This window comes from Miscanthus floridulus, chromosome 8 (assembly GCF_019320115.1).
Source record: "Miscanthus floridulus cultivar M001 chromosome 8, ASM1932011v1, whole genome shotgun sequence".
Taxonomy (NCBI): domain Eukaryota; kingdom Viridiplantae; phylum Streptophyta; class Magnoliopsida; order Poales; family Poaceae; genus Miscanthus; species Miscanthus floridulus.
Window position 1 is genome coordinate 115,122,582 of NC_089587.1, and position 10,747 is coordinate 115,133,328.

The window sequence follows — 10,747 nt, forward strand, 5'->3', positions numbered from 1 at the left end:
GCCTACTTTCTTTGGAGAAAAGTGCTTATAACTCGCTTTTACTACCTCAAGCGTATAATCTAATCTATCACGATCCTACTATAAGAGAGGGAAATTGACATTTCTTTAATAGAAAGAAGTTTATCCTAATGTGGTGTCTAGTGCTGAAAGTAAATAGAAAGGTACCATGGCCAATTCGTAGCTTGATAGAATGAGAAGATATTTCCTACACTACACCATGGCATTCTATTGTTAGAGTTGCTTAAATATTCCCACTCGTATTCACTTTACCGGATTTAGACATGAATATTTGGGCCCCTAAACGAATTTAAATAAATTTTTTTTTGAACTGCCAACTTAATGATAGTATCGAGTACTACAATTTTGGTTTATTTTGGTCATTTCTCGATCCGAGGTCGTTTGAAAATTTTGAATTTTAAAATGTGAGAAATTCAAACATAATTTTTCTTGGATAAATGATTTCAAATGAAAAAGTTAATTACAATGTTGTATAGCTCTTTGAAATCTACACCATGGTTTTTGTCGTTTCTCCATCTGAGGACGTTTCAAATTGTGAGCATTTAAAACTAAACTTGGGACATATTAGATTATTTTGAATGAAAAAATATGAAATGCAATATTTTAGATCTTTTTGATATTTATTATTACTCTTGTTTTGGTCATTTCTCCACCGAGTTCATTTTGAAAATTAGAAAAAAGAATTGAATTTGAAAATGTGAGAACTTCAAACTAAATTTGTGGGATTAAAATTATTTCAAATTAAAAGGTTGTCAACAATAAAGTTGTGGATCTCTTTGAGATGTACAACTCTAATATAAAGTTTGTCTTCGTCTAACTTTGTTTGAAAAAGTTATAAATTTTCATGTACTGCATGTATTTTTAGAGAAGGTTGTAGATCCAGATGTGAGATTGCTTTAGATTTAGCCGTCTTTAGAGATAGGGACATTTCTAAAGGCGTCGTACCCGACCGATTTTTAGAGGCGAGTTGGCTTGGGAACCATTTTTAGAGGCGATTTTGGTTGAGCTGCGCATACTAAAAAATGCCTTCGTTGCTAAAAATTTGTAATAGTAACTAATGGAGTTGTGGTGCAGTAATTGCAACGGTTTCGACCTCGTGATAGGAGCTGTTTTGATCACCAGGTTCAGGTTCTCTACCAATTTGACTTGTCTTTCAGAAGATGACACCTAATACTCTTATTAGTTCGTGAAATCGATCTTTGCCAGTCGTGTGGAATAGCAATGTGTATGGATGATCGAGGAAGTAACATGGTGTATGCGTGCGGAGTTTTATTCCAGTAATGTTAACCATCTACGTACATGGCACTGCTAATCCGCTATGCTTAGTATCTATGCTATATACAAAGTTCCAAGAGCAAGCTAGCGCTTCATAACCTATACATCTTCTATAGACATACAAGCCTCCTATAAAGTATTATAGGCAAGGCTCAAGAGAAAGCATTTGATGTTATAGTTTGCCTATAAAATAGGCATTAGGCAAGGATCAAGAGAAAGTCATTTGATGTTATATATGGTTTTCGTCTTCAATGTGGCTAACCTCCACGACATAATCCCTCATGAGCTTTGTGTTGGCCTCATCAACCATCTGCAGACAGTGGAAGACAAAAGAGCATAAAAAAGAGAGCACTAAATAGTGCTACTTTTCTGAAATTCATACAGACTGTGACCTATCTCTTGGAGATAATTGAAAACATTTTGCTGGAGCAACTAATTTATGGATACTACAGGTCATAACTGAGACACCTTAAAAAGTCAGTCTATCGTAATTTATTAGCAAGTAATAGACCGATCAATATATAGTAGAAGGGGCAGAAGAGTAAGGCAACCTTGAAGGATAACTTCTTCAAATTGTCCCACTCGAAATCGTTCTTCACATAACCAGATCGGACCTGCAGTTGCATTAGTTCATCTGAATCCCTTTGAAATGCAGGTTGATGTTTAGAATATGGCATCAGTTATGAATGCTCTGAGTACGCACCTCTAGAATCCTCATGGCTGTTTGTTTCCAAGCCGAAACAAGAGAGGAAACCACACATACCTCAGTAATTTCATACACTGTTTCATAAAAGGATCAAGCAAGTAAAACAGTGTGCGGTTAAAAACTAGACTTACCTAGTCCCTTAAGCCTTGGAGACTCGCGCATCAGCTTTTTGCAGAAAAATTCAGCGTCATTCAGAGAGGTGCGGCTGATGAACTCCTTCAGCTCAAAGTAAGCTTCCCTGTTGTAACTCTTTATCGATGATCCAGATAAAAGAATAAAAATAAATCAAAATCTGATAACAGTTTCGAGTCCCTTTGGCGATCAAGACATCAAGTCTCAAAGATGAGAACAGTTCTGATATCTATAGTCCTGCATGGTTCAAAATTTCGACGAAATTTTGCGAATTTCGGTAATTTCAGTACGTGGTGGCCGAAAGAAAATTTCAAAATTTTGTAATACACGTACTAATACATGTGCTATATAACTCTAGACTCATATTTTCTATTGTTTATATTGCATATTTATTTTTTATTCAATAAATGTGCAGTCATAAATCATACTAATATTTATTTAGGTCTAAATTTTTTTTAGAAAAAAACATACTTCATGTACTAGTCTCTAAAAAAAATTGGCAAAATTTCATGAAATTCAGTGATTTCGGCGGTGGTCGAAATTTTTGCAATACCGAAATTAAAAAACCCAGTAGTCCTGTCCTGTATACATGACAATATATTGAAGAACAAATTCGGAACAGTATATCAACCAAGGGCAAGGGTACATAACAATTGAAACAGTGCAACAAGGATGCTATTATCTTTTAGTGTAGCACTAGCTACTTCTTATCTTGTTTGCGGTTGAAATTAAGATACTGGATGTATAAATTAACGCTTCTCTCCTTTGTTTGTTTTTCTGCTCATATCAATATGCTTCGACGACATACGATACGATTGCTTTGTTACTAGGATTTCCATGGAAAATACCTTAACAGTACAATATTTTATATATTGATACAATTTTCCTAAAAATATTTGTAAAATTAATGGGAGTGCTGGTTGAATAGGAAGGAACAGCCATTCCAAAAGGCAAGGAAGCAACCTCAAGCTGAGCGAGGACAACCGTGACGGCGATGTAGTTAAAGAAGTGCTGGAGGATTATTGCTGCCTTCCGCTCCGGTGAACCCTCCCCGAAGCCTGAATCATCACAGCCATAAGCGTGGTGAGGACAACATAGAGAGTGTTTGGTTGCTGGCCACACTTTGTCACACTGCACCGGATCATTTGAGCAAGACCGGCTCACGCACTACTTACGATAAATTAAAAGTCGTTCCTTGAGAAGTTTGTTACAATCAATCCTACGTGCATAGTTTGCAAACAAGGCTTCGGGCGGCTTCGCTTTACACGGTGCAGTGCTGCAGTGCAGTCGCTTAATACACCTAGCTACGTCCAGGCACCAACGAGCAAGCACTGCTACTACTGAGGAGTTGAGAAACGTATAGATAGATAGCTGAATGCTAAACACCACACGGGTGTTTTAGCACCTATAAATACATGATTTTTTCCGTGTCTTTGACATGATGCTCCGACCGACTCCTCCTCTTCGCGCTCCCGTCCTCCCCTCCACGTGCTCTCTCTCTCACCGGCGACGAGACCGGCGAGCTCCTCCCGGTGCCCGTGCCTCCTCGCGCTCAGGCGACAGCGCCACACGCAGCCACCGACCGGGCTGGACCTCCGTCGCCACCATCAGGCCGGACCTCCGCTGCCGCCTCCGCCGCCCCCAAGCCAAACCTCCGCCACTGCCCCCACGGCACGGTCGTGCCGGGCCCGCTCCGCCGCGATTTATTGCTTGTGATCTTTGCCGACACAGCCATGATTTGTTTTTGTCCTTTCATAGAAAAAAATTATTTTATGTGATCTGTGCCAACGAAGAAGATAAACAGTGCCGCAGGCGGCGCGACAGGTGGTCGAAGGTAGAAGATGAACAGTGCACGCAGGCTTACGAAGGTAGAAGATGAATAGTGCCAGAAAAATTCAGGTGTGGAGTTAGAGTAAAACACCCCAGTGTCAACAGACAGACTCTAGCTAGAAGGAGCAGAGTAGATGCAGATGTAGAGTCGTCGTCGAGAGGCGAACGGTTACCTACCGGGAACGTACATCTTGCTGCACCTCGCCGGTGCCACGGAACTCGCGAGCCGGCGCCGCCACTCCGTCGTCCTCCTCCTCCAGAACGACTGCACCTGCACGGGGAGGACGACGCGCCCAACCCCGGCGCCCTGGACCGGAAGCACGACGGCACTGCTACACTCCATGACCAAGAAGCGCACGCTCACTCTGCTCTTACGTTGCAACGTGGACTTGCCGGAAATGCCAGATAGGCGCGGCGCGGCGCGGATAGAGTCAAAAAGGGCGCCGGAGATATTTATCCGCGACTGGTGGGTCAGCGCCACAGCCACACCACATGTCGCGGCAGTGCCTATGGATAAACCTGGGTGCAGTGCCCTCTGAGTATGTGAGATGTTAGCCTGTCCAACAAAGGGTATTTCGGGCACTTTAAAGGCGGAGATATTTCTATCTGTGATAAGTACAGCAACACCCTGGACGGGGTTCTAGAATAAAAAAAAAAGTTGGTTTCAATAATTCATGTCCGGACGGACACGTGCGTCTGCACTTCGTTTTGCGTGTCTACATGGGTCCCACGTCTATCCAAATGTCACCCACGCCTCTTGACTCCACACGGAGACTGCTCGCGCCCCCTCTACTTCTCTCACACAGACTGGGGTAGGTGGGTCTCCAGCAAAAATACCCGATCTACCTTTCGAAACAATCAGATGAAACATTTGTAACATACGTCTGAAGGTAGATGAAACACTTGAAACATGCGTCTGAAACACTTGTAAAAACACTTGAAAAGCCATTGCAAAAAGCATGTGCAACATCCATATAAAACACTTGCAACATATGCGTGAAACATATGCAACATCCAAATAAACACATTTACAACATACGTCTGAAAAAACAGATAAAACATTTAGAACATACTCTTGCAACATATGTGTATAACCATTTGCAACATATGCAACATCCCGATCTACTTTCGCACCATCCATATGAAAACACTTGCAACATACATATGAAACCATTGAAACACTTGAAATATACGCTTGCAACATGTCTAGTGCGACACTAGTGGATGGCGACCACCATGTCTGGCAAGCTTCAAGGCAGTCACGAAGTATGGCACAGCCACAATGCCCTTTGCTATCTCTAGCCGCGAGAGGAGGTGATGACGAGGACGCTAGCAGATGTGTGGGAGAGGGACCTTGTTCTAGTACCCGAAGCGGAAGCCATCCAGGGATATGAGTAGCACCATGGGCTTGGGAGAGCTTGGAGAGCGGCCACATGGTAGCGGACGCCGCGGTCATGACGGTGAGGGGCGGGTGGAGCAGGATGAAGGTCGTGGCAGCGCCGAGGGCCACGGTGAGGAGCAGGAGGCGGGAGGGAGGGGACGAATAAAGGCTGGGTGCGGCCATGGAGGAGGAGAGGAGAGCGGCGGTGGGCTACGGCAAATCGCTAGGGGTCCAAACCTCGATTAAGGCTGGGGTGCGGCCATGGAGGAGGAGAGCGAAACGTGTGTGCGGCTTGAGGCTAGTAGCTTGTGGAGTGGGGGATGTTTCTTGAAGGTGGAATACGTGGACGGCGTGAAGCCACGTAGCTTCTGACATCCAGACGCTCTAATCATAGTGTTACCGATAATTCAATTTCATCTCTGAGTTGTTACTTATAAAAAAATAAAAAAAACAATGATTTTCATATGATAGCTCTTCTTTGGTTCAATCGCCCACATGTAAACGGGACCAATTAGCAACCACCTGCGAGAGCAGCGTCTTTCTTCTCTCTAGATCTCCTCCTGTCTGGAGTCTCTGAACCATGCAGTTCAGCACATGATAAACAAACAACGGAGCATGCAAAAGGACACAGGACGAGTTCTTTGCCCTGTTTGTTTGGGCTTGTTTGGCTGATAAGCCATAGCTGAAAGTTTTGTTGGCTGATTTGGTGTGAGAGAAAAGTACTCGACGTGTTCGCTTGTTGGTTTCTGGGCTGGTTTGGGCTGGCTGGTGCTGGTTTGTTGGTTGGTTGAATAAGCCTGGCTGAAACCAATAAACGAACAGGGTGACTGTTCGTTGGCTGAAAAAGTACGGCTTATAAGCCAAACAAACCCAAACGAACAGGACGCTTGCATAGGGGCGTCAACGGAGGCTATCGACAGTGTTCTGCACAAACACATGCCTTCCGAATTCATTGCATTTTGTTTGCTTACCCTCCACGGCCTTTCAACATCGTGACAGCATTATCAACAGCAAACACTAGTAACCCTGTTCATTTATGCTCAAATTTAACTTATGTTGATGCTTATGCTGATTTGGTGTGAGAGAAAAATATTTTTCGTTTGCTGAAAAGTAGTTGAAGCGAGCAGGGTGAACTATCATTTTCTTCACCTGCATCACATAATAAGTAATTAGGGCATGTACAACGCATCTACATACCCCATCTGTATATCGTATATTTTACAAAAAGAACCCCGGTTGTGAGGAGACGAGCTCGCCCCGTCGTCTCGACGACGAGCGTGGCTCATGGTCCAAGAAGCCCTCGTCTCTCTAGAGTCGTGTTGTACGGGGGAGTCGACAAGCGGGAGGATCCACTGCGGATGCGTGCGCGCACGGAGGAAGTTGAGGGCGCGCGGGAATGGATTTTTGCGACAAATCCACAGTGGTGGCAGCGGCGATGAGAGTGGCAGCGGGGCGGAAGGGTAAGGTCGGCAACGGGCGGGCCTCTTCCTCCATTGGTCGATCCAGCAGGGCTGCGGGCCTCTTCCCCATTGGAGGCAGATCCGGCTTGGCGGCGGGCCTCCTCCCCTTTAGCCACATAACCAGCCTGGTGGTGCCTCTCTTCCCCATCACCAGCGGCAACGGCGAACATCAGCATCGTCCTCATCCATGGCTGCATCCGGCACAGCCGAATCCTCCCCTATCGGCACTAGCCACGGCGGGGGCGGCTTTGATTATCAGTAGATTTTTCTGAAAACATATCTTTTTGAAGCTTTCTGAAAACAGATCTGAAGTGATTGGAAATGTGGGACTAGCAGTAGCAGTGGATTTTTTTATCAGTCTTGACAAATACTAGCAGTAGCAGTGGATATTTTTACTGAAGATGGAACTCACAATACTAGTAGTAGCAGCGATCTTATTTTTATTTTGCTTAAACACTACTAGTAGTAGTGATGTTATTTTTCTTAAATAATACTAGCAATTGTTGTCAACCAATACTAGCAGCAACCTGTTCTAGTCAATGACGAGAACGAAATGGTTAGGACTGAGAAGCCTAATTAATTTGTCATTAGCACATGTTTATTGTAGCACCACGTTGTTAAATCATGGTCTAATTAGGCTTAAACGATTCGTCTCGCAAATTAGTCGCAAGTTGTATAATTAGTTTCATAATTAGTCTATATTTAATACTCCATACATGTGTCCAAACAATCAATGTGACAGGAAATTTAGGAGCGCCTAAAGAAACAAACAGAGCCTTAATAAGGTGCAGCTCCACAATGTTTGTTGCCTAGAAAAATGTTGTATAGAAAAATGTTGTATTTATTGTTTATAAGGCTAACTTTTTTAGCACATTGTGGGTGCCCTTAGCGTTCTCTTCCCCTTCCACCCATTCGTGTTACCCAACTCATGTCCAGCTTCCACATCTACATATCTCAAATCCAACTTCCTCTCAATTGAATTGGCATTAGGGGTGAGCAAATCAGATCATTAAAGCTTTAAAATTGGCACAAAATCTCATTATCCTTCCCGTCTGTCCCCCCAGGAGACATTGGAGCCCTTGGAGTTCATGTGCATGACATGGAGAAAACTCCTCTTTGGAATAGCCCTACGCCATGCTAGAAGTAGATGTATCGCGCACAACATTGGAGCTTTTTTTTCTACCAACGCAATATGAAGGGGAGGGGTTACAACAAACTTGTGCCTACCACTTATAGTGTTAGAGAGTGTAGCGAGAATTCGGCCCAGCTCGCAATACCCATGAGCTCAAGCCTAGGTCCACCAGAGCTCACAACAAACCAAGGCCTCATACCTAACTCAACCTAAAAGACCAGCTTCATATGTAAGGGTGGCCCCTGTCTTATATGTTGTGTTTCTCCACCATCAATTTATGATGTGGGACTAAACTTAACCGATAACACTAGGTGAGAGGGCTTCAGATCAACCATTAGGGTGGATAGGACAGGTCTTCATACTTCCGTGCAGCACCTCCATGCTCCGATGGACATTGTACACTGGCTTCAGCTAGACAGAGGAAGCATGAGGTGGTATGGAGCAACAAACTTATGCGTTTAACTATTTTTTTTATTCTCCTGTGATGGAACTGAGTTTGGTGCTTGATTTTTAGGTATGACACTATGGATCCACTGCTCTGATGTGCAGTGTTTGATTTCTTCTGGCCACTATTCAATTTGGAAACACAACCCTAGAGCTGCTCTAAGTAGGTGAAGGTGACATAACACAAGCAGCTAGCAACCTCATTTATCATCCGCCTGCATATATAGGAGGTGACATGCCACACATACAACTATACAAGGAAAGTAATAATACATAGCATAAGAAAACAGACAAGGAAAACTACAAAATCATAACCAACAATGTGTCCTTATCTAGGTGACAACTGACAACAAATTCCTAGCATATTGAGTATGTTGATTTCTGATGTCATCGGTGTGTTAGGCACAAGCGTATGGAATGGAGCGTGTCTTTCGACGTGCATAAACAAATAGTCCTCCACCCCACCCCAACCTAGGGTGCACGTCTAGAATTGGTGGAAGTCAACAAAGTCTTGACATCAATGCCCAGTATTATAATATAAATAAAGGGAATACGTAAACTGAACTTCAATGAGAACATAGTATTCCCAAATAAAAAAAGGACTAAGTTTTTTTGAAACTAAAAAGGACTCAGTTTTACTAAAGCTTGATGACTATGATGCATGAGAGGATGATTCCATAGCGTCGCAAGGATATGATGGCGTACATGGAAAATGAGAAGAGGGCCACTAGGAAAGATAGAGGTTTATATGGCTGTGGCATCTGACGATCATGCTATTGGTGTGAATATCCTTCATTTTGAGAGTAGAGGGATGAAATTAAGTAGATTTTGGTTATCATTTTATTGAATAAAAAATAATTTTCATGGTACTAAATGTAATAAGAACATTCACTAGTACAAAACACCATGTAGGCACTGGTTTGCAATCCATATTTGTGCTACTTTTTATCCAATAGTATGAAAAGAGCAATACTCGTGAGTATTTATACTAGTTGGTAATGCAACCTAGCATGACTTGTCATATCGAGGTATCGATGCATATTTAAAACATTTGGAAGCTTATCATTGCCAATTAGAATTATGATCCTACGATGATGCCTTATTTGTATTTTTTGTAGTTCTAATTATTATGAAAAAAGGAGTGCAATGGTGAGTCAAGAGTTATGTGATTAGTAGAAGCAATTGTGATGGTGATGTAAGATTGATAGTCTCCAAGTCATGTTAGCATACAACCTGGAGGCAATAAACCAATTAGTAGATGGCGGAGGCAGGAGAATGTGATTTGAAATTATTCATGAGGGAATGCTATCTTAGGAAAAAAAATATGTCAACGAAGGTTATGTTATTGTTGATAGCGGTGAGCTCAATACTCATGATAGTGGAATCGATGCAATGAAGGCTAGAAACTAGGCTACAATGTGTGGAGGTTGTTATCAAAGAGATTGGGTTATGCAAGCACTTAGTCATTAATCGCTAACTATGCTAGACTTGTAATTTGATGATATAATGGTTGAGGAAGGATGCCCAAAACAGGGCATGTGGGTGGATATATACCTCTATTGGCATGTTCCATAGTTGCCAACACACTTGGTAAGGTTGCCTAGCGTCCATTACCTCCATCATGATGGCTATGACATTTGCCGTCGTCATGATAGTTACAGTAGTCATAGGACATGACTAAGGTAGTTAAGGGCAGATATGGGCCCTAGGTTGGGAGCTGCAACACGGGGAGAGCCCAAGACTGTGTGAATACCCCCTTAAATTCTACCTCATCACCCCATGAAAAATTCAGCCTCGAAGGCCTAGCCTCACCCGACCAGGCGCCCTAAGCCCCTCACAGGCACAAAACCAGCTCCTCCCCGATTCCAGTCTTGCCTCTCTCTCTCTCTCTACCACTGAATCTCCCGTCGTCACTACCTATACTCATCTCGCCACTGCCTCTTTGCTCGACCAGGCCACAACCGGTCGCTAGCCCCCTCCCTCACTTCCACTATGGTCAATGACCGTCAGGGCTCAGTCCCAGCTAGCCAGTCGTTGGCCTCCTAGGTGACTAGGTGTCGAGGCCACCCGCTAGTAGAAGCCCTCACTGCTACTCAACCACTGGCCCCTGTGAGCTAAGGGCGTCTACCGGTGGTTGATGACATGGGAACCAAGCACAGAGAGTAGAGAGGGCTCGACAGGGCAGAGCACTCTCCAATCTACATTTGTTGATTTGTTAATCTTCAATATTTCAACCTTTTTAGTTGTCAATTATTATTTTTATTATATACTTTTAGTTGCATTGCATATGGTAGGAGACTAAGATAGAATGGAGGAGTATTAAGAAAAGATGTGTTGAACTACTATGAATGCCATTAAGATTTAATGGA

General features: G+C 43.3%; 1 protein-coding gene across 1 annotated transcript; it reads right to left on the reverse strand.

The window, feature by feature from the left end:
* Positions 1-1,271: 1,271 nt before the first annotated feature.
* On the reverse strand, positions 1,272-4,452 carry LOC136473316 (chaperonin-like RBCX protein 1, chloroplastic). Its single transcript, XM_066470984.1, has 6 exons — positions 4,139-4,452; positions 3,095-3,189; positions 2,131-2,248; positions 1,997-2,013; positions 1,845-1,907; positions 1,272-1,603 (listed from the first exon to the last, which is right to left on the reverse strand). Exons 1-6 carry the CDS (start codon positions 4,302-4,304, stop codon positions 1,523-1,525), a joined length of 540 nt encoding a protein of 179 aa, XP_066327081.1. The 5' UTR covers positions 4,305-4,452; the 3' UTR covers positions 1,272-1,522.
* Between the last annotated feature and the right edge of the window lie 6,295 nt (positions 4,453-10,747).